Source organism: Bidens hawaiensis, unplaced genomic scaffold, assembly GCF_021521415.1.
Source record: "Bidens hawaiensis isolate Kalapana, Puna unplaced genomic scaffold, B.hawaiensis_p1.1 tig00011830_1, whole genome shotgun sequence".
NCBI classification, from domain to species: Eukaryota; Viridiplantae; Streptophyta; class Magnoliopsida; order Asterales; family Asteraceae; genus Bidens; species Bidens hawaiensis.
The window spans coordinates 256,262-281,816 of record NW_027491942.1 but is presented as its reverse complement, the minus strand read 5'-3'; the positions used below and the strand labels follow the sequence as shown (position 1 = coordinate 281,816).

The 25,555-nt window shown below is 36.4% G+C and overlaps 1 protein-coding gene and 1 pseudogene across 2 annotated transcripts; one reads left to right on the top strand and one right to left on the bottom strand.

The window, feature by feature from the left end:
• The first annotated feature begins 1,966 nt into the window (after positions 1–1,966).
• Positions 1,967–8,714, top strand: LOC143539266 (glycine-rich domain-containing protein 1-like; annotated as a pseudogene). Its single transcript, XR_013136405.1, has 6 exons — positions 1,967–2,100; positions 3,089–3,260; positions 3,346–3,463; positions 3,545–3,793; positions 3,871–4,476; positions 8,634–8,714. The product of XR_013136405.1 is annotated as a glycine-rich domain-containing protein 1-like (transcript).
• Positions 8,715–14,589: 5,875 nt separating this feature from the next.
• On the bottom strand, positions 14,590–15,443 carry LOC143539231 (uncharacterized protein At5g65660-like). The gene is made up of 2 exons (XM_077032604.1): positions 15,132–15,443; positions 14,590–14,974 (listed from the first exon to the last, which is right to left on the bottom strand). Exons 1-2 carry the CDS (start codon positions 15,366–15,368, stop codon positions 14,798–14,800), a joined length of 414 nt encoding a protein of 137 aa, XP_076888719.1. The 5' UTR covers positions 15,369–15,443; the 3' UTR covers positions 14,590–14,797.
• Between the last annotated feature and the right edge of the window lie 10,112 nt (positions 15,444–25,555).

The following is a 25,555-nucleotide window of genomic DNA, read 5'->3' as shown; positions in this document are numbered from 1 at the left end:
GTTTCTTAAAGCTATAACTAGTTAAACAACTCAAAATCGTATTAACTGGTGGTACATGACCGTAAATACCCTTATTGCCATGTGTCCATTTTTACTTCATTTACCTCACCCATGTCATATTTATCAAATTGATTCATTTACCTCACTCATGTCATATTTATAAAATTAATTTTTTTATATAACTTTAAAAAAAAAAGTTATATCCGTTTCAAGATTTGGTGAAAAATAATTGAAGTAAGTGAAACTGATTTTTTTTAGAAAATCTGAGTTCGTTTATATATAGTAACAAATAATATAGTAGCTGACACAAGAATAACAGTATATTACTGTTTTATATTTATAGCAATCTTAAAATTGCTCCAAAATATTGATAAATAATTCTGATATTATTTAATATAACTACAAATTTACTAGAATTATTGATATGATAATAAGACGAGACATGAGTTTGTATTAATGAGTGTAAGTTGATAAACATATTCGTTTATTTAACTTTTTTTCTTTTTTTTTAACAACAAATTGATTTCCACTTAAAATTCCTTTGATCTTGTAGTTACAAGTTGCAATGATTTAAACTCTATTTTGCAATGATTTAAACTCTATTTTGAAAGACAAAAAAAGTTCAGGAGTTCATTTTTAAGTTCTTTAAATTTTAGAATGTATTATTTGACTTTCTAACAACTAAAATCTTTGTAAATTTAGAGAGAGCGAGATAGGGGGTGAAAAAAAATATACTCTTAATAATTGGAAACCGGATAAGATTAGAGATGGTTGGTAAATGTCATAATCAACGGGTTAACATTTTCTTAAATGAATAATATATTCAATTTATAAATATAAACACTAAGTCTGATTATAGGGAATGAAAAAAAAAGGTGTTTGGTTGACTAATGGAATAAAATCAACCATCACAATCTCATTCAAGCCATTTTATTCCATTCCATTATTAGAAAAAACCGATTAAGTCTGATTAATTTTGATTTTGGTTGGATTTGACCATTGATCGGTTAATTGGCCAATTAACCCAAAATTAATTAGTGAAGTGAGGACTAACGATTAATCGGCGCATAGTCGGGATTTTTGCAACACTGGTGATAGAGCTTGGGTTCTCCATTGGAGATCCAAGTTCGATCCCCCCCCCCCCCCCAACACACACACACCACCACCACCACCACCTGTGCCACTTTTTATGGATTAAAGCAATGAAGAATTTGAGCTATGTTTTGTGCAAGGTTGTCAGTTCAAATCCCAAATGCATCCGGATTTCCGTCCCACTGTGTGTTATGCCATAGAATGCTGCTTTTAACCCCCCCCCCCCCCCCCACCGCGTGGGTTAGACTTGAACCTAAGACTTCCCTGAAATCTTTGGGTGGCTTAACTCAAACATAATCTAATCAATGTGTTAATAAATTTATACTTTTACAGTATTTAACAAAAGAAAAGTTACATGTCAACTATAAAAGAAGTTTGTGATTCATCACTTGTGCCCTAATAGTAGGAGGTTTAGGTTCTCAAGTGGATATACAAGTTCGATAATCATTTGTGCCAATTTTTGTGGATTAAAGCAATGAAAGATTTGAGCTAAGCCTTATGCAAGGTTGTCAATTTGAATCCCGAGCCCACCCGGATTTTCGTCACACCGTGTGTTATGTCTAAGAATTCTGCTCTTGTGGTGACACAGTGACCGCCAAGTGACAGCTGGCGGTATGTTTTTCCAGGGGAATGCCTAAGCTAAACTCTGAAGCCAACGTGGTCTCAGTTAAAACACCATAGTCTGATTAGAATGATGCAACGAGACTCTCTAATTTAGAAGGCGTGATGACATAAAAAAAAGGAAATTAGTTATATAAAAAAAAGGCAGTTTGTAACTTTTAGGCTTTAGCACTCTAGTTATTATATTATTAGTTATAGTAACAATTCTACAAGTACACGTACAAGCAGACAAGCAGTACATGTAGTGAAATGGTGAGAGTAGTACAGTTAGTACATTTGCGTCATTGCGTGAGTTAGAGTATCATCATCGTGCCTACAAAAAACTTCCCAACCATCAAACATTAAACTTACAGAATCAAACAGTCTGAAGGTGGTTTTGTTCTTCAGGTAACTAGTATTTTATTGATATTGTTTCGTTACAGGAAGATTAAATAATATGGTTTTTGGTTTGCAAATCATGACATTAAATATAAACAGGTTAGTTACTGCTTCATCATGTGGTTGATTATTCCATTTTAACAAAACCTTTTGTCTATTATGATTTATTGATAATTGATTTATGACTGCCAAATATTGATTTACAGTTTAAAACTGGACGCTTTTATTTACAGTTTCAACATATACACGCATGAATATCCGTGTTCTAAACAATTTGGAAGTAGAAAAGTATATTATTGACACAAAGAGTTAAATACATATACTAATTAGAAGCATCAAATCCGTCTTGTGTTTTTCTGAAGTTGTTGCTTCTAACGAGTGTTTATGCGTTTATAAAACTTATAAAAAGAAAACTTGAATCTGAAAACAATCATGATCAGAGTATTTCTGATGGAGGATTATGCGGAAACGATACACGATATTTGTGTTTTGATTGGCTAATGAATGTTGATCATCTTATGTGATGCTTTCTTTGCACGTTGGGACATTTGAAGTGATCAAACTTACATGAATCTTTGTAATAAGTGTTGACTTTTTTTAGTCAAACTGGTTGTGGTATTTCCATAACCAGATCCAGTTCAGTCTCCGGCTCAGTTCAAACTTTTAAGAAACCGAATAGCTCACGCCCGATATTCCGAGAACTTTTTAGTTTTTACAATTCGCATTATTGAACCAATTTTGATCATTATTATTTTTCCATATTTAAATTTATTCTTGCATGATTTCCAACACAAACCGAAACAAACTATATGATTTGGTTTGGTTTCAATTGTCACCGGCTTGACTTTAGTTTACAATAACAAAAGACCATTACTAACAGTTTGGCATAAAAACCGTCCCAATCTGACCATGCACACCCCTACTTTAGACCATGTTTAACTCTTTTTTTGGTCAGATTCACATGTTAACTGGCTGCGAATCGTTTGTATTTTTGTAGGTGAGAACTGTAATATGGGTAAGGAACAGGAATCAGAGTGGAATGCAGCACAAAGTATCAAAATAAGCGAAGATCTCGTGGCTGCAGCTAAGCTTCAGCTCCAGTTTCTTGCTGCTGTAGACAGAAACCGGTGGCTTTATGAAGACCAGACCTTGCAAACAGCCATCTACAGGTACGATTCTCATGGGCTTACAACCCAACTCACCTTCTTTCTATTTTCTTTATGCGGGTGCGTGTAATTGTTTAATTGCTTTCAGGTACAACTCTTGCTGGCTTCCATTGCTTGCTAAACACTCCGAGTCTCGGGTCACAAACGGGCCTTTGGTTGTCCCTCTTGATTGTGAATGGGTTTGGCATTGTCACAGACTCAATCCGGTAGGTCCCACATCTGAAACCATTGTTACAAACTCATGTATTGATCATTCAATGAATTGTGTTCTTGCGTGACGTTATCAGGTAAGATACAAATCTGACTGTGAAGAATTCTATGGAAGAATTCTTGACAACTGTAATGTTGCATCCTCGGTTGAAGAAATCTCGACAAAAGAAACAGAAGACGTATGGAACAGCATGTATCCCAATGAGCCGTATAACATCAACCCAATACTTTCAGATAAATTTTCAAAAAACGTGAACGGGTCTGCAAACCATACCAAATACAACCTGCTTTTGGCTATTAAAAGACAAATCCCATTCTTTTACCAGGTAACCTTAAAAACCAATAGTTCATATCTTCACAATTCGGTCTAGTTTTATAACTTGAACCGTGCTTTGTGTGACAGGTGTCAAGATCTCACATGAACACTGACCAGTATCTTGAAGCAGCTGTAGCAAGATACAAAGGCTTTCTACATTTGATCAAGAGAAACAAAGAGCGATCCGTAACATGCTTCTGTGTTCCAACTTATGATATTGACTTAATCTGGCACACGCACCAGTTACATCCTGCTTCCTACTGCAAGGACTTGATGACATCACTTGGGAAAATTCTTGAACATGATGACACAGACCAAAACCGAGGCAAAGGTCAAAAGCTAGATGTCGGATTTTCTAAAACTATCAAACAGTGGGAGGAGTTATTCGGTTTAAGGTATTGGAAAGCAGGCGCAATGTATAGAGGTAGCACACCTTCTCCTCTAACCACAACTCCTTTCATACCAAAACTCACGGGCAAATCGGTTACTTCAGATATTAATAAGTTTCAGAAGCTAATTAATCTTCGTGAAACAAGCGTCACTGAGATTGTTTTGGAGATTGTAGAGATTCAAAACTTGCCAGAAACTTACAACAAAAAGGTTTATGTCCTTTTTAGCAAGGGACAGCCTGATGGAATCTTTGATGTTAAGAGGAAGATTTATATCTGAAGAGGTAGGTCCCAGCAGAGCCCAGTTGGACCCGCAAGACTCACCTTGAAAAGGGACGTCTGCGCAGTTGAACCCGCAAGACTTAACTTAAAGGGACGTCTGCGCCGAGACCAACTGGATCCGCAGGACCCACCATGCTCAGAGACGTGACGTCCTTACGCGCTGTACGCAAGCTGTTCCTGCAGGAAAAGCCTCCCAATGGTGAAGTACTCTGCCTGTTCCCGCAGCTGCGGATACAAGCCATCAGGGAAGGCTACCTGCGCAGCAAAGCTACATGCACAAGGCACTTAACTCTCATAATAATTCAGTAATGTCACCTGAAGAAGGAATGAGCAAAGCCGGGAATACTCCCGCACAAAGCCGGAAATACTCCCGCCCAAATGAGCCAGTCCGTACGATACTGGAAGATCTTTTGTACTGTACCTGACGAGGTATGGACAAAAGATCTGGCCAAAGATACGACAGCTCATTGACAACAGTATGACGAGCAACACGCTCTTGTACTGTATGTCACTATTAGCCGCTGCCTACTCACCAACCTGTCGGAAGACGTGCATAGCCTGCAGTTGGTGGAACAGGAATAGTACACAGCCGGCCTGGTCACTATCAGCCGCTGCCTACCCACCAACCACCAGCATGGCATGTGCGTAGCCCACAGTTGGCAGAACAGGAACACTATTCAGCCGGCTGTACCTTCTTGGAAACCTACCTTCGGCTATAAATACTCCAACACCTTGGAATGGTATGATCATCATATATCTTATATCATATCTCATATCTTGATATATTACCTGATATCTGCTCTAGTCATTCTCTTAATATACACTTATATTCAAGAGCAATCTAGTCTGATTCTCAGGCCGGAGGGTGGTCACAAGGAGGTACCCCCCCCTTCTCAGTGACGAGCTCACGGTGTCTGTTTTGCAGGTTATCAGAAGAACCATCTTTGCCGGATCTAACCCCTCGTGGGAAACATCTACTTAACCCCCAGATTATCCGTAATCTGCCCGGGGTCGATTAGTGTTTCTTCATTGGCGCCATCCGTGCATAAAAGCTAGAACTTAATCCTTTTCAGTTTTCTCAAAACTTCTGGAAAGATGGTTAAAGAAACTCCGGTAACCACAACCCCAGCTACTGGGGGGAATACCGGCGACTACACAGTTTTTACGAACACTACCCCGGTTACCCAAGCCGGGGCAAGTGCAGTAAATTTTACGAACACTACACCAGTTACCCGAGCTGGAGCAAGTGCAGTAAATAATCGCTCACTGGGATTCACCGATACCCAGTTAGAGAGACAACGAACGAGGCTCCCCCGCCAAACACTCGATGAAGTTAAAGCGTGGGCGGAAGCACGTCAAAAAGAATTCCAAGTTGAGTTGGATGAACGCTTACGTTCACTCCAACAGGCTGATGAATTCGTAGAGTACTTGGACGATGATTCGGAGGAATCCGATAGTGACGCAAACCCTCGTCATAGGGCGAAAGGGAAGCGTAAGGAAACGGACTCCCAACCGAGAAGGCATTTTGGAGAAACCTTCAAACCAAAAAACGCGGGTGGAAACCCACGTGACTTCTCCAAAACATTTAGACCAACTGCGGCAAATGCGGGAACGTCCAAATTTGCAAGGGACATTGCGGAAGCAATCGCCCCGAAAAGTGCCAAACAGATGTCCAACATCGGCACTTACGATGGTATATCTGATCCAGACGATCATTTGAACAGATTCATAGCGGGGGCAACCGTCAGTAATTGGACGGAACCTACGTGGTGTTACATGTTCCAAATGACGCTTGTTGGGCCAGCTAGAGCGTGGTTCGATCGTCTACCGGCCAACCACATCTACGATTGGGCAGACTTCCAACAGAAGTTTAGCCAACACTTCAGCCAACAAAGAAAGTATACCGAAGAGCAATGGACAATCCTCAATTGCATTCGAGAGGAAGATGAATCTTTGCCAGACTTCATCACTCGCTTCAACTCAAAGAAGCTAAGTTTGGGTAATATTAGCGAAGATCTTGTTCGCGCTGCTTTCATCCAAGGCGCGAAAGACCCAGAGCTCATCCGCACCTTAACGGGTAAAGATGGCATGCCATCCACATGGGATGCCATCATGACAGCAGCTAAACGCTTTGCGGAAACGGAGAAGCAACTGGGTAGAGATCTCCCCCAGAGCCCTTTAGCTCCCGCTCAGTGTGGTCAAGCACGCCCCTCTGGTCCAAGATCACTTGGAGCTTCTTGGCGTCTTCCATAGCCAAGGCATCATGAGCCTGCTGGAGCCTCTCTAGCTTGGCTTTAAGCTCCTCATTCTCAATGCGTAGAGGCTCAGCAACAGCTTCAGCCTTGGTGGCCCTCTCAGTTGCGTTCCGGACAGTTTCCTTAGCCAGCCGAAGCTGTTCATTAACAGCTTGGGCAGCCTTGGAACGGGCCTCGAGACGGGCCTGAACTTCAACTTCAAGGGCCTGGAAGGCCTTCTCCTTTTCCGCAGCCACTGCGGCAAGCCTCTTGTTCTCCTCCCGGATGGCCCGCGCCTGAGCCACTTCCAGGCTACGCGCCGTCTTTAACTTTCTTTGGATAAGCATAAATTTCTTTGGATTGATTATCTCCCACGTTTTTTTTTGTTTTACTAAATGATTTAATATTTTCACTGTAAACAATTATTTAGTTACATGTAAAACAAAACTTACCATATATCTATACTATATATAATACACCAAACAAAGGCAAATTAAGACACCCATTTTTAAGTAATTTACAATACTTAAAGCATAAGGTACATGCATTAGTATGGGTAAACATGTCTTTTAAGCACAATTCATTTAACTTACAAGTTTGGTCTCTCATCTTTAACCATATTATGATTTTAATTTAACTTGTAAACTAACTTCTCACCCATGATTTTTAGACGACTATAACCTTTTCATAAGGTAATATTTTTATAAACAAATTGCATCATAAAAACGAGCATTTTATTCTCTTTAATTTGGATATGATATTGTTGTAATTTTTTTTTTCATTTTAAATAAATTAATATGTTACGTAGGGGTGTTCAGTGTCGTTTTTGATGGTTTTTAAGTTAAACTTGTGAGTCCAACCGTTAATATAGATTTTTTTGTCGTCCAAAACCAAAAACAACCATTGAAAGTTGAAACCAAATCGTTACTAACGGCATGGTTCTAGTTTGGTTTCACAGTTTAAACTTTAATAATAAATTTAGTTTAAAATAATTATTAATTTAAAAGTACCATCAATTTAAACTAAACACCAACATAATATGATACTTGAGAGGATTATAAATAAAAAAATGATAATTTTAGCCACATAAATAGTAAATATTAATGGAAGATCTAGGACGTGAAATAATAACAACAAAGATCATAAAATGAAAATCATACTGCAATTATGTTAATTTGAAGTTGTATAGCCAAGTTATTTGTAATAAAAAGATTATGTTCAATTAAATTTTAACTATATCTAATATATATTACAAAAACATATCTAATAATTAATAATAAAAACATTAAAATGCATTCAATATTTACAGTCTGGTTGGTTTCATATGGTTGGTTGCCAGTATAAACCGTGAACCAACCGTTCACTATATTTTGAAAGTTTTGAAACCGACCAACAAACCGAAAGTAAAAAAAGAAAAAGAAAAAAGAAGTCAAAACAATGACCGGTTTAAACGATTTCAAGGTTTTAACCGAACCATAAACACTTATATTTGTTACGTGATTAACAGGTTCAAACACCCGCTGCATCACGCGGGCACCCGTCTAGTTAAACACAATGTGTAACATGTGAGTGAGTGAATATATAATACAATAGCAAAATATATAGAGAATATCACAAGTAAATATCTAGAAGTCAGGTATTCAATTCGTTTTAAGTTAAATACGGGTAGGTTGAGAGTTTAACATAATTTAACTGTTCAAGAGTATTATTTTGTAAATAGTGGACTTACTAGGGTCTAAGGGTATGAGGTCTAATGATTCTTTGATGAATAAAATCATCAGTCAAGATCATCTACCATCGTTACTTTCTTACGGTTTAACCTCTAATAGTGATTATATTTTCTACGACAACCAATTGAAAAGTTATAAATTCCGCCATTGTTTTTAATGCTACGCTCGCATCATGTGCAATTGTTGTTTGAACTTTAACCTTTTATCTTATACAGCATTTTGAAGTGAATCACTCAAAAGAAAAACATCTAGCAACCCCTACAAAGAATTGTAACCAGTATACAAACTCAATTTGATATCTTTTACTTTGAATATTGAACCACCAAAAATTTGTGCACATTAGTAGACCAAAACGTTGACCATTATAGTTGGTAGGCCCCAATCCCATGTGGTATTGGTGCCGATGCACCCTACAAGTACAGGACAACCTCACTCCAGCTAATTCTCCTTTTTAACTTTGCTTATCATCCGTACGTTTCGACCACCAACATTTTATTTTGCCTTTTTCCTAACTAAAAAATTAATCATAAAAATCTACTTGTTGATATTCTTGCCCCCCCCCCCCCCCCCCCCCCAAAGCCCTTATATATTTAGTGTCATTATTAATTTAATAACTAAAACCCAGAAAATGCCCTTTGAAAAGAAAAAAAGATTAATAAACCAAGTATAATCAAGAAATAATTTATAACTAACTAGTTATTTTTACCCGGCGCGTTGCGCCGAGACAGTTGGCAAACGCCAACGCGGAAACCTGGACGTTGGAAAACCCAAGCGTTAAGACGGTAAGTGGGCACAAATTCGGTTAGTCGTTACGGTATAGACACCACTGGTAAAATTTGAGTGTGTCAAATTCACATATATAAAAACAAATATTTAAAACCTAAGCAGTTGTAAAATCCAAGTGTTGTCGGTCTCGGGCATTGAAACGGTAACTCAACACGAATTCGGTCGGTTTTAATTATATTCGTTACGGTACCAGAGCTAAAAATCGAAAAGCTAATATAATAAATGAGGTGGCCCAATAGCCAATTGTGGGGGTGGGGGTGGGGGATTGTGTTGGTCGGTAAACTTGCGCTGTAAAACCAGAGCGTTGTCGGTCACGGGCGTTGAGGCGGCGGTTTAGGCGATTGGTCGGTTTCCGTTAGCTTTGTTATGGTACCCGAACTACAACAAAAAAATTGGCATTTAATCGGTTTCCATTACGTTCGTTATGGTAACTGAACTATATAAAAAAAAACAAAAACAAAATTCATGGAGTAATACGGTGCCGCCAAGTGGCCTGATAGGGCACTTGCGGCACAAAACTTCTAGTTATATATATTAGTAATGATATATTTAAAATGTATTTGAAAGAAGAATACTAGTAGCAACATGTTGCCGTTTTGTGGGGATACACAATGTGTAAGCCTTTTCTTGATGACGAAGGTGTTGATCTTTTGGTGGGCATTTTTTATCACTACTCATTTGTGATCCCATTACTAAAGATAACTCATTGTCACCGAATTAATGGTTCAGATATTCAACTTTGGGTATTAATTATTGGGTAACTTTAATAAAAATGGCTCAAAATGTGTATTTTTTATTTATATACATAGAGGTGCATTAAGCAGGTAGAAAACTAATTTGAAGTAGAGAGTTAAAGCCTGAAGAAACATAATACACTTGTACATGGTACTTTGTTAGTGTATCTAAGTATCTTCACGTCATCAATGCTCACCCATATATGTATGGGCTTGCGCCTCTCATATCCAAAATTACCTCCAAAAATGTCCTCACACACAAAAGCCGTATGTAGGTGTTCGTGGGCAAAAACGTCTAGCCTTCATCCTTCCTCCACATGAGTCACTTCTCTACTCTTCTTTAAGTGAGCTCAAAACTCCCATACGTACATAACCAACTTGTTGTAGAGACTAATAACAGAAGAGATAAATCACTTGTTGTAGCGATACCTAACCAACTTGGCGACTTATGTGCTAATCTTAAATCAAATTTTTGTGGTAACCAAGTGATTATCACAAACTTTTATTTTAAATTGGTTATATCCCATTTATATGATAGTATGTTTAAAAGATTATACTATTTTTTTTCCAAACATTTGCAAACGCGTGAGAAACTCTAAGCCTTCATAATTATAAACTAAAAGGAAAATGGAAATGAGGCAAGAAAAAACACTTTACTTGAAGTGATGGAAAAATTAGGTCAAGGAATTAAAGTAGGCAACAAAGAAAGAAAAAAACGCACCTTTCAATCATATCTTTCAAATCGCAATCTCATACCTAAATTTCCTTCATCCAACCTTTTTTTCGCTTAGTATTTAAATATTGTATTATTTTTTTTAGAACAACTATTTTTTTCCATGGTAGGCCCTACCGCACTCTCCAATCTAGAGTGCCTCATTATCCCACATTAATCATATTATAGTGTCTAAATCGGGTCCACGCTGGTTTTAGAGTTTGGTTTGGACGTTTCCCGGAAAACCATTCTGTCGGCTGCCACTTGATAGTCGTTGTGCCACCATAAAAACAAAACTTTATGGTATAACACACGATGGGACTAAAACCCGGGTAGGCTCGGGATTCGAACTAACAACCTCGCAACCTAACTCAAGTCTTTCATTGTCAATATCCTCCCAAAGTGTCGCAAGTGGGGTTTATATTTGGATCTCCACCGAAGAACCAACGATTCCTACCACTAGACCACAAGTGAGCAATAAATATTGTATTGTATAAGATGATATTTAAGTTATGAATATGATAGAAAAGCATTGAAGTATGCTAATTAAGAAGATACATTTTATGAAACAACGGGTTATCATATGCGAAGTATAAATTATAAAAACACAGGATATAGAACATCTATAATATATATAAACGAAGATATAATAATCCTACGTGTCGTGATATGGTCGCTCCCTCTTTTTTTGGAGTCACCAGATTTGCTTGATTTTTAAATGGAGGTTTCTCATGCATTTGACCCGAATGTATGGATATGTGTCTTACCAAACCCAGATATTCCTTAAACGGGTTATAACATCTCATTAAATAAAAAATTATTCTCAGCAAATTATTGATGTAAAAATCCTATAAAATAGGATATACTAAAAATTAATATCTTATTTATTTTAAAAAAGATATATATTATTTAAATTAAAAAACCAATTTTATAGTAAAAAACACGGGTCTTGGGTCTTATCAAACCATAAGTATATTATTAACTTTTATAAATTATTTATAATTAAAAAAACAAATTTTATAGTAACAAAAATAAACGGGTATTGGGTCTCATCAAAACCATATAGCTTTTAAATCGGGTTATAACATCTCATTTATTTGTGAAACAATTTATCATCAAACCATAACTATTATTAACTTTCATACAATAAAAAAAATATAAATTAAAAAAAATAAATATTAGAACAAACAATATAAAACAACCCCCGTAATACGGGGGATAAAAACTAGTATGATTATATATAAAGAAAAAAAATAAGAGATTTTATTCTATTTAAGTGTGTCTTATGACCTTATCAAGTACAATAGACACCGAATATCCATCCAATTTGATGGGTATCGTAACTTCGTTTTGATTACGGCTAACAAGTGCTCTCTAATACTACTCATAAAACTACATATCGGTCTAACATAAAATAGACATGACTTAATTAATGCTCAACCATGTTAGTTTAATTTTTAAAATCTTAAACCCAGTGATAAGTGGACATAGAAGAAATATTGGCATGATACATGGATATGAATTCGTCAACTTGTGCATGAGATTTATTTAAATACTATTACTTGTTTTTATATTTTAAAATAGCCATTATAATATGCAAATATGCTTTCTCTCGTGTGGCTAATATGCACAAATTACTGTGCCTCGCAGATGTGTTAAATTAATCTTCTACTATCAGTATGACTTTGCTACAACTTTTTATTGTACTAATTGAAATTTCATATAATATAAGTTACATGAAATTAGTTAGAAGGAATATGTTTATGTGTATTTATCTATATGCAGATAAGTTATAGGGGCAATCTCGTATTTATGTATTGTGTATATGTTAAAGAATATTATTTTTGTTTCATGTGTAAATTAAAGACCCCAAAAATAATAAAAAATAAACAACATAACTAAAGTTTTTTTGTGAGTTGAGCACGAGTTAAACATTTTAACTCGTTAAGATAATTGAGCTAGCTCGAGCTGGCTTGTTTAACTTCAAGCCCAAGCCCAATCTGGCTTCACTCAACTCTTAATTTTACAAGACGCGAGTGTTAATAAGCTAATTAACAAGGGTATCCGCTTAGATGGGTCATATCCAATCAATTAGAAGAAATAGGAAACCGAATTACAAACTAGTTCCTACAACAAATGTGTTTGGACCCCGTTCTCAACATCATTTTCATGCAATAAAAAACCATTCTTTTCGATATAAACTACGTGATCTGTACGTGTTTCAAACCCTGAATATAGTCACGAAATATATGAACTAGCTAGTTGGACTAACAGATACATTTGTTTATTTAAGATGCAAATGGAGTTGGTGGAACATTAACTTTTTAATTTTTACAAATATAACGTAGATCGTGGAAAGGAGTATAATCGAAAGGGTCGTTATATTCAAATACCACCTCTATGGTGTGTTAATAGCTCTATACGGTTCGTACATCGGCTATACGAGTCGTATAACACTCACATGACTGACTAGTGTACGGATGACATGTTTTCCAGTCTATACGGGTCATATAGCCCCTATAAGAGTCGTATAGGCTTTAAACACCTGACACTCTCCATCACAAAAGAACAAAATTTTGCACATATACGGCTCATATAGCCCCTATACGAGCCGTATAGGCGCATACGATGTCCAAATAACTTATATAGTGTATGAATACCCTATGCTTAATCGAAAATAAAAGAACAATTTTTTGTTTCAGATGTGAATGAACCTGAAAAATGACGTTTCAGGTGAGTGGATTGGTGACACTTTATTTGTTTGTCACAAGTACATTATGTACATATAATATCTTACTTTCTTAGAGCATTCTCAACTCATTCTTTAAAGTTGTCAAAACCATATAATTTAGGGTAAATTTTAAGAAAACCATCAAAATCACCTCTCCAATCCATTCCCTATTATATGGATGAGTTATATGGCAACTAAAGTAAATCCTTAAATATAAGGACTCATTTTTGATCCATACCATATAACATATCACATATCTCCCAATCACCATTTACTATATAATAAGACAAAAGAGAAAAAAATAATAAAGAATTAATTTGTGGATATGAATAGGGAATAGAATGTGAAAGAATTTTGAAAAATAATAGATAAATTTACGAAATGATGTTTTTTAACTAAATTATAATGAAACGAGATGCGAATGTCTTAGCCTCTTACTCATAAGATATTTCCCAAAAAAAAGTTGTTGTTGCCCTTGTCTTAATTCATGGGCTTGTTTAATGATATTAATCCAGTCCGCTCCAAGTACATTTTGGATTATAGAGATATTTATTATTTATTTATATTTTATGTAATTTTATGTCGAAACAAACATGCATTACATTATTTTCTGGGAACGAACTAGTATCCGTGTTTGTGTATTAGTTTAAACTTTAAACAACTGATGAACAAAATTGATAATTTTGTTAATCTAATAACAAGGATTAATAAAACTTATGAATTTAGGTGGATTTAGAGTTGAATATTAGCTTTTAAAAAAATACAAAGATAAAAATAAGTTGATGAATTTTAACGTTTGTACTTAATTAAATATTCATACATTTCTGTATCTTAATTTTAATTTATTTAATATTAATATAAAAACATATTTTCCACTCAATTTATATTTACTTTATATTTTATAAAATAAGAAGTTTTACTTTAGGCCTTTAAGAAATACGAGTTTAATAATACTATTTTAATTTAGTTGCTAATTATAAATCTACCAATTACAATTATTTTTCATATCCATGTTACCGATCCGACTTTGTAATTACAACACAAAAGAGTAAAAACTAAAATCATAGTATTTTTTATAACTGATAATGGTATCTTAGAAAAAAAAAAAAAAGAAGTTCAATTATTTAAGCATTTCATCGAATATTATTAATGAAACTTACAGTTACAAGTTACAACACATTTGGTTTTTACTGACATCTTCTATACCATCACAAATAAAAAAGGAAATAAAAAAAAATCAATTTAACAAAAAGATCTGACAGTCTACAGTAAAAGTCAAAATTTAACTTCCATCGTTGAACTTTGAAACCCCCCTAATAAGTCAAAATAGAATGAATGTATGTAGAAGAATCACAAATTCAATCTCAAAGTAAATCTGACAAAATATGTACAGACAAAAAATTAATTAAGATATGATCAATTCGTCGAGATGACTATATCAATATCCTGTGGTTTTGGTGTCGTCTGGATCTCCTGGACCGTGATCTTTCCTTGTCTCGGTGGCTCACACGGACACGGCATTGCTATGAACCTCGCGAACCGATCTCCCGCCATTATCACCGGCAAACTCTCCTCGACCTCTCGCCTTTTTTCCTGTTCAATTCAATATTATTACTAGTAAGTACAACAAAATAATAATACAGAAAAAATAACATTAGACAGACAACAAGCTGTGTCGCTTTTTTTATTTTTTTAATAACATAACTAAGTCTTTTAAAAATTACATTTGTGGATACGAGATAATACTTACAGGGTAAACAGGATTAGGCTTAGAAGGTGAGTAATCCGAATCGAGATCAACTACGCCACGTAGGTGACGAAACTTGTCCCAATGGTAACAACACGAGAAGATGCCGCTTACGGCGAACACGACGATTAAAAGCAACGCGGTGCCAAGTGGAAAGCCTATAATTGGATGAGATGACTCATGATGTTGTGGTGGTGGGGAGTAAGTATTTACTTCCTCCATTAGTCTCACAACTTCCATCAATATATGATATATATATATATAGATATGAATATGATATATGAAGAACTAAGGTGAATGAATATTAATGATGGCGGTGTGTAGTTTGTTTGTTAAGGGTGGGTGTGGTGTGGGGGTGGATATATATAAGGGACGTGGGGGTGGGTTTTACGTTTACATGTAAATGGTACAGCTGTTTTCCTTTGTTTCTATGTTCACCCCTATAGAGATGACTATGACATTTTTGTAGCAGTTCTAATAATTTTTGGGTTTTTACTAATTCTATAGAGACGATAAGTCGTAGGTATAGGTACTTGATACATACTAAACAGTATTGATTAGAGAGGACTTCACGCTCGTCTGGACCATGCCAAATTTGTCCCGAAATAATAATAATAATAAAACCAATATTAAGCAAATCCATCAACATGCATTTAACCTTAAAAAATAACAAATCATAACATGCTAATGTACTATTGCCTAATTTTGCCAACGTTAAACACGTTTAAACCATGATAATTGATAAGCTGGTTCTAAATAATATGTAACACTTGTGTACAACTCTAATAACTTCTATGTAAGTTTTTATATTGAGATAATTTATATTGATAAAAAATTATTTTTATAAACTATAAAGTTAATTTTTAAAAGTTTCACATCACATTCACGTATCCTTCCCATGTTACGATCTCATATGAAACATGAAAGATTTATCATTAATTTTTATATAAATATTTAATATTATATTTGGGTGTGTCCCGATGGTTGAGTGTTATATGTCTTATGTCCAAGGCTTGATGCAAAATTACTATCGAGCCGGGGTCTCACCGAAGCAGCCTCTCTATTCCTAGCAAAGGGTAGAGGTATGACTGTTTACATGTTACCCTCTTCAGACCCTATCAAAGTTTTACTATTTGTGGATTATACTGAGTACGATAATGATTATTATATTTGGATGCGTGTTAATTTTGTTGACAATAATAGGTGAGCATTTTTTTAATTGAATTGGTTCGTATTAATTTACTGGTTCCATAACAAACTTTGTCTGCTAACATTTTGTAAATTAAATCCTATTGTACATGGCAAATATTACAAAAAAAAAAATAAAAGAATTAAAGCAGAAAGCATGCATCTTGAAACCGAAACTTCTTGTCGTCTTTGGGTAATTGGGTCCCTATATGTATAAACAAATACAGCTGCCTTTGAAAATGAATTCCAAAACTATGGCATGAGCCGTATCGGTTAGTCCTTTTTAGTTATGTTAAAATAAGTTAAATAAATGTGTTATATGTTTCGGTTTTCTTGTAAGGCTTCCCGGTTTTTATTCTTTTAATAATATATATTGGCCTTTCAAAAAAGAAAATGTATCATACATACATTTTCAATTTTTAGCGTTAAGACTGATTTTTAAATACTGACAATATTTGTATTAATTATGTTTTCTGTATACTTAATAAGTTATTTTTTCCAATTAGTTGACTTATTAAATGAAGCATTAAATTCCGAATAAAATCTAGAACGTGATTATGAGTAAATGCTACTGTATTTATAGAAATAAAGGCTAGTTTGGGAATACCTTCTAAAAGAATTAATGAATTATAAAAAAAAAATGAATTTCTTTTGTTTTAATGGTGTACCAACTACCATTAAAACAATAGAGTGAAGAATTTTTAGATGGGTAGAATTTTAGATGGGAGAAAATTTTATGGGTATGTTTGGCAAAACTAGCTGTAGCTGTTAGCTGAAGGCTGGAAGCTGAAAGCTAGAAACCGGTAGCTGGTAGCTGTTAGCTGTAACTTTTAAATATTTAGGTGTTTGGCAAAGTAGCAGAAGCTTTCAATAAAACTAGCTGGGTGCCCACATGGTGCGGCGGAGTGGGCGCACAACCTAACATCAACCGCATAATTAGTATCGGTACATGATTCACCTGATGACAGTGCATACATAACCTAAATGTAGGCGTGTGTAATTCATGGAAAATCAGTAAGCTTGTAAATGATGTCGAAAATCAAGAAACAAAGCTGAAATATACAGTAATTTTCAAATAGATAATTTTTTAAACCAACATATTTTGATATGAATCCCTTTCTGAACATGCATTGTTTTAATCTGAAATATGTTCTGACCTTTCCCTTTCGACTCAAAAGCGTACCGACACGAATCGAAGTAATTTAACAATTTTTGTATCGACTCGTTCTGACCCTAATTTGGTCTTACACATGACTCAAGTTCAACTCGACTCCTAATTTGGTCTTACACATGACTCGAGCTCATCTGACTCGACTTTTTACCGATCCTAACCGATAATCACGTAGTATGTTAATTTTTTTAAGTTAAAGAAGTATAGTAATATCATACTCAAATTAAAGAGAATAAAATGCTCATTTTTATGATGTAATTTGTTTAAAAAATTATTAACGTATGAAAAAATTATGGCTCCTAAAAAAGTCACGGGGATAATTAGTTTTGAATAAGGGTTGAATGTGTAACTATTATATAAATTAACAAAAATTAATATAAGTTCAAGTACCAAACTTGTAAATTCAAATGTAAAAACTTATAGAACTTTTTCTCAAACGTTTCAATTTAGTACTTTTTCTCATCCTCTAAAAGCTTTAAACTCCTCTTACCAAACAATATTTTTTTATTAGATATGAGCTTTTTTCTAAAAGATTGTAGCTTAAAGCCCCTAAAAAGCTCCTAAAAGCCCTTTGCCAAACACGCCCATATAATCTACGGGATTTTGAAAATTACTAAAAGTTTCTAAAGATTCAAAATAAACCATACTTTAAATAACTAAATTTATAACAAAATATCTCCCTCTAACAAAACTATGTTCTTTTTTATATAATTCACAAACAAAAGTGTCATTTTCTCGTGAGATTTTGGTTAAATTTTGCTTTGAAAGTTGACTAGATCTATTAATCAATTTCTTAGCATATATATTTATTTTATCAAAATTCCAAAATACCATTACTTTTAGTTGTTGGGTAATCTTATCCTATAATCAAGGATTTGTTTGTAACGCAAAGAAGATATATTCACTTTAAGGGTTGTTGGCAATTTTGTGTAGAAAAATTAAAAGAAGTGATGTATTAAGAGGCAGACTTGTGATTTTGAAACTTACCTGAACCATTAAGCTGAGTATTTTAACTGAAGTAAACACAATTTACATATGGCCGGTATTATATTTAAAAAATATTTATAGAATAGCAAACTTAAGAAGGATAAATAAATGCTATTTACGTATTACATTACTTTAGACATATAACTAGTTTATCACTTTTATTAATATATAATTAAATTAGTGTGTGAACGTTTAAAAGAACTAAATAAATTGTTTTTGTGAGTTTTCTAATATAAAATCTGATTACAATCTTTAGATAAGTAGGTGAATGACTGAATCACATACTTATCCTAGGCTTGTCAGGAAAATCACATGGGTTTTTACAACGTGGCATTTTCAAAATGTATTATTTTTAATTAGATTCAAGTAAAAAAAAAATGAATTAACCATAATGGGCCTTTGGGGATCTCAAAGGTCACCATGGACTGCATGGGGTGGTCATTTGTCTTCTCTTCCGACGTTTATTCTTCTTTCTTCAAAGAATATCTTTTTTGTGCTACGATTAAAGAAACCCGTAAGTCAATATATATATAAATACTTATGCGAAAAACCGTATCTGAGGCAGATCTTGTAACCAATTTGTATATGTTTTATTTCCTTCGACAGTTATATAATATTTGAGTAAACAACAAAAACAAGTGACTTTGTATGTCATGTAATGTCAAGGTACTACACTCAAGAATTACTAAAACTTATCCAATTTACTATTATTCTAATATATTTACACTAATAAATTTAAACAAAATGTTTGATCACGTAGATGTATGTAATTAAAGTTTTACGGTCATTCCACTAATTATTAAATCCTAGTGGTGGGAACAAGAGAACTTCATAGTCTATTGGCACGTTTTGCTAATTGTAATAGTCGTCAATTCCGCTCATTTTTTTCTATATTTTCATTTTATTTTGGTTAGTTAAGTCATTGATGTTCCCACAGTCGCAGCCGTCACGTATCGTTCTGGCTGCCACTTGCCACCAGCAACCTCCTCGCTCGGGCTATGTTGTCGTGGCGGCATATCTCCAGGTCGTCATAGATCAATTACAGTTTTTTTCCCCAACTCCATTAAGCACATACACCATCGCCTCCTTTTGTTAGATATTTTTTTCGGGGCCCATTTCATTTAAAAACGTACACATGAATCATGTAATAAGAACCTAAAAAGTGAGTATTTTAAACGACTACAAGTTAATAAATGCATATATTAATTGTTACATGATAAATTCATGTGCAAATTACTTTTATTTTGCTAATAGAAGTTACCGCTGCCGTTCAAAAAAAATAAGTAATCTATCTGCTAACTCAGAAAGTTGTATTAATGGCAGGTTGAGATTAAACCAACATGAAATTAAATATAGGTTCGACATCTTGACCATTAGCTGGTTAAGTTGACGATTTAATATAAAAACAGAGATGATGTTAACTATTTTAATACTGTTTGTTACTAGTTAGTTCTAGAATCTAGTCTAAGTTGTGAGTTTGTTTTTTTTTTTTTGAATGGCAAATTTCATTAAACACCCAAAAAACGAACTAACTCCAAGACGGAGATAGTTCCAAGCCACAACAAGGAAAAACGGCTAAATTACATCAAAAAATTGAAAGATTGGAAGAATGCCAACCCTTCCAATCTACATCACATTTACCCCTACTTTTATACCAAAGGAAACCCATCGACTTTACGTCCGAAATAATCTCAGTAATATTTGTATTATTCTTCGTAAACACCTTCTCGTTTCTCGCCTTCCAAATGCGCCAACATGTTAGCACCAAGATGCCATGAAGCAGCTCCTTTTTCCGGTTCGAACTCCCCGACTGATCAACAATAGTCTGTATATCATTAATTGAGAATAAGAAGATCGGAGGAATGTGACACCACCGAGCGATTCCATTCCAAACTCCGTCAGCGAATCGACACACCGTGAACACATGTTCAGCCGTCTCTTCAACTTCTCCACATAGGACACACTTGCAGTCTCCTACCAAGATATTCCGTCTTCTAAGGGCAACCTTTGTAGGAATCCGATCTAATAAAGTTCGCCACATAAAAATGTTGCACTTAGCCGGTAGCCAACTACTCCATCGAAACGTATGCCCAACAGCATCTGAATTGAAACTTTTAATCCACGACTTAGTTTCCTGTACCGTTAGTTGCTGCAATCGACCCTTATTCCATTCCCACAAATCCCGGCTCGAGTCGAGTGTAGTACCTGAAACCATCTGAGAACACTCAACAACCTCAGCTATTTCTTGGACAGTGGCCGGATACTTCTTCCATTCCCAAGTCATTGCACCAACAAAGTCATTATTGCCGACTCTATCCGCGACCATACACCATTTATTCTTTTCGAGACGGAAGAGTGCAGGGAATAAAGTCTTCAAAGGAAGGGGATTTATCCAAGGATCAATCCAGAATTTAATACTCAATCCGTTCCCGACCTTACCTTGCATCAAACTACTAAAGCTAGATCCATTCACTATAAGCCGAGAACCACTTTTAACAATCTTTGACCAAGTACCCGAAACATTCCTATTACACGGAACAGATTGCCACCGTCGTTTAGACCCATGAACAGCATCAACTACTTTCCTCCATAAAGCATCGCCCTCCATTCGGTATCTCCATATCCTTTTGAGTAATAACGCATTGTTGCAATCATCCAACTTACTCAAGCCTAACCCACCATCCTTTTTTGAGCGAGTAACTACATCCCATCCAACCCAGTGGACTTTATTAGCTTCCAAGTTTCCTCCCCACAGAAACTTTTTAATCATCACCTCAAGCTTTTGGATAACCGCAACCGGGGCTTTAAACAATGAAAAATAATATGACGGGAGACTCTCCAAAACGGCTTTTATCAAAACAACCCTTCCACCAATTGAGAGGACTCTAGATCTCCACTTCGAAAGCCTGTTCTTGAACACTTGCACCACCGGCTCCCAATTATTAATTCTGTTCATATTAGCACCAACTTGAATCCCAAGATACTTGAACGGGGTTACTCCCGGACGACATCCCAACTCTCCCGCCTTCACCCTAACCTCTTCCCCATTTTTCCCAACACCAAAAAGGGTCGACTTGTTAATATTAATTTTTAGGCCCGAACACAAATGGAAAATCCGCAAAATTCTTTTAAGCGTCCGGAAATTCGAATCCGACCATTCACCCATAACCATTGCGTCATCCGCATACAGCAAATGAGAAATTCTAGGACCTTCATTAGGAAGATCAACGCCCTTGAATAGACCAACATCACACGCCTTTTTGATAAGACCTGAGAGTGCCTCCATAGCTATAATAAACAAAAAAGGGGAAATAGGATCTCCTTGGCGCATACCTTTCCCACAAGCGAACTCAAAAGTAGGAGACCCGTTAACAAGAATAGAAGACCTAGCCGATGACAGCACCCCATAAATCCACATACACCAAGGTTCTGGAAACCTCATTTGCCGCATCACCATCAATAGAAATCCCCAATTCACATTGTCGTAGGCCTTTTCGAAATCAATTTTAAACATAAAGAACTCTTTACCACTTCTTCTAGCCCAAGACAAAACTTCACTGACGACTAATGGCCCATCTAAAATATATCTTCCCGCAATAAAAGCCGATTGAGTTTCATTAATCAGAGAATCCATTACCTTCTTTAATCTGTTGGCTAAGACTTTAGATATAACTTTGCTAACTATCCCAATTAAGTTAATAGGCCGATATTCTCCCAATTCCACAGGGTCGCTCACTTTAGGGATCAGAGTTATGAAAGACGACCCCGCCCTACGACTAATCACCCCATTGTTAAAGAAATGTTGAAAAATACTACGAAAATCTTGTGAAAAATAAGACCAAAACTTTTTCACAAACCGAAAATTGAATCCATCTGGACCCGGTGCTTTATCACTCCCGCAACCGAACACCGCATCCTTAATTTCCTTTTCAGAAAAAGGAATCACCATCTCATCTGCATCAGCCGCCTTGATTTGCTTTAACCCGTAACATGCGAGGTACGGTCGCTCACCCATATCTTCAGTAAACTTTTTTCTAAAAAAACCGAATACCTCTTTTTTTATTGCACTCGGTTTCGTCTCCCATCTCCCATTGATCATGAGGCCAGGAATCGAATTACGAGCTTTCCTAATATTAATCGAACCGTGGAAAAAACTGGTGTTTTCGTCTCCATCTTTCGCCCACTTGATCCGAGCCTTCTGTCTGAGATCTTTATTCTTGAAATCCTCAATTTCCTTCAATCGCTTTTTACCTTCCTCAAAAATCCAAGATTCCTCTGCAGACAACTCCCTACTCTCCAATATAACCTCCAGGTCGTTCACCTCTTTTTTTAAACAAAATTCCTCCTCCACTTCATTAGTCAAAACATCTTTTATCCACAATTGAATTCCTCTCCTTATCTTCTTTAACTTAGACATAAACACCTCATCTGGCTTTCCCACCATTCCATTGAACCTCAACAAGGACCGGCTAACAACCTCTTCGATACCGTTCCTGTGCAGCCAAGAATTGAAAAAACGAAAAGGTTTCGCACCGAAGTTCCGAGACACAACCTTTAAAACTAACGGGCAATGATCCGATTTCTCCCTAGCCAATGCCCGATACTCCGCATTGGGCCAATCATTAAAAAAGTTCCACGAAACAAAAATTCGGTCGATTCGGCTTAACTTATCTCCTGCAAGAAAAGTAAACTTACGGTCTCTCAAAACAAATTCACATAAACCCGATTCTTCAATAAATTCATTAAATTCCGAAGAAGCAACCGCATTGAACTTTGAGTTCCTCCTCTCGTCTCGGTGTCTAACACAGTTGAAGTCACCACCCACGATCCAGTACTTGTCATCCGCCTCCATAATGCTCTTTAAATCGTTCCATACCAACCGTTTGTCTACCAACTTATGAGGGGCATAAACATTGATGAACGTAACTTCCTTTCCACTTTCTTTAATCACACCTGAAACGGCTAGAAAGTTCCTGTGCTTGACCACCACTGTGTTCACCAGCAGCTTCGGATCCCATAATGAAACCAATCCACCCGACCGTCCCGTCGCATCAACCCATTCATATTGAAATTCTGAATTCCCCCAAAATTTACCCATATCCAGCCCCGCAATAGACACAAATTGAGATTCCTGTAACATCACAAACCCCACCTCATTAGCACTTCGAAGATTACGAACCCAGACACTCTTACCCTCGGATCCCATCCCTCGAATGTTCAACGATAAAACATTCATTGACAAACAAATTGAGAACCTTCTTCCATTATCGCCTTGGCCAAAGGACCTTCGAATTTCTCTATATTAGAAGCACCGAGCACCTTTCCCAGCTGAACCGTTTCCATGACTTCGTTCAATTGAGGATCTAGTATTGAGTGGGAGTTCTCTTCGATGCCGTCAATAGACTTGAAACCCATCGGGTTCACACTTTTGTTCAAATCTGGGGTCTGAAAATTATCCTGAAAAGCTTCAATATTCGAGACCGAAGTTCTGGGCATTGGGCTCCCCTTCACAGCCCAAATATATCGGTCCAAATCGAACATATCATCTTCCTCTCTAAGCCTCTTCTTGGGCCTCTCCTGGCCCACTGGTGAAAATGATTTATGTTGCCTGGATTTTTTACGGAACCCCTTCCCTTTCTTTTTCAAAGTATCCCTACAATTGCTCCCATCAAATAAATGATGATTAAAAGTTTCCTGAATTCTCGGACAGTTTCCTTCTTCAATGGCATCAAGATTGGAAGGTTGATCTTGTTCCACAAAAGTTTCCTGAATTCTCGGACCGTTTCCTTCTTCAATGGCATCAAGATTGGAAGGTTGACCTTGTTCCACAAAATTTGCACCTTCCAAATTTGCACCCATGACCCCGGCGTTGACCTCATCCGAGTCCATGCTCACTTCGTCTTCTACGTCCTCCGCCGCATAATCTTCATCTTCCACATTAGCTATGCAATCAGGAATCCAATCACCGGACTCCTCTTCCACCAGAATGGGAAAAACATTAGCCTTCCAATTCAAACTGATCCGTTGTTGAATCCTGCTCACCGATTTACTTAGAACCCCAATCAACACATACGAGACATCATCATCTTCTTCAGATATGTTCGCAGGTTGGACCACAACACCAAATTTGGATCCAATGTCATTAATCACCTGTTCAACCGCCAAACATAACGGGACCCCATAGACTTTAATCCATGCAATACGTTCAAAATCAAGAACCTGTCCATCCCACTCTTCCATCCTCTCAAAAACCGAATCCCACACTTCTTTTCTTTCTAAAAACAACTCTTTCTTTTCTTTATCTTCAAACACGAGGATAACCAAAAAACCACCCACATACTTAATGCAAATCTTACTCTTAGCAGCCCGTGACAGCCAGGTCCGTAGATTTGTCAATGAATTAAAATCTTTTACCCTGCCAACCAATCCACGGTCGCTCCAGTTCGACCGTACAGCAATTCCAGACTCCACCGTCACCTCCATCGTCCCTTGCTCTGGATCTTTATCGATGAGAGTGTCCCGGAAAGACCTAAGGCCAACAACACTCGGACCCGGCTTATCCGTAACCACCTCTGTAACTTTTTCCATAGAAACATCTTTCTGTGCCGCGTTCTCGCTAACCGGCTGCCAAACCTTGGTATCCTTCCTAGTCATCTTCTCGCCATCCACAAACCTTGCTAATACTATATATAACTTATAGCTGCCGATCCAAACGTCTTTGAGATCCTTCTCGAGTCCCACCAGATCCCTCACATTACGAAAGGATACAAAACCAAACCTCTTCCCGAGTTTATCATATTTCCTAGCAATATACGATCCGTGAATGTCCCCAAAAACCTTCAGCACCGCAACCAACTCTGCCGATGAACACCTCTCCGGCAGGTTTGAAACAAAAACCTTTGTAATCACCACGTCCTGTTGTCTTGATCTCCTGCTGTTTTTCGTCGAAACATCATACCAAGTATCAACCCTAAAGCGTTCCCTGCCCGCCATGTGAGAGAGAGAGTTTCTTTCTCTAAAACCCCGAAATTCCGGCGAAGTCACGGCGGCGGCGGTCAGCGGCAGCAACAGTTGCTGCAGC

What these genes read in the sequence shown, in the direction of transcription:
- LOC143539231 (XM_077032604.1), bottom strand. Translation starts at nt 15,368, where the DNA reads ATGGAAGTTGTGAGACTAATGGAGGAAGTAAATACTTACTCCCCACCA. An exon ending in AGCCTAATCCTGTTTACCCT is followed by an intron (nt 14,975 to 15,131) that starts GTAAGTATTATC and finishes TGAATTGAACAG; the next exon opens with GAAAAAAGGCGAGAGGTCGA.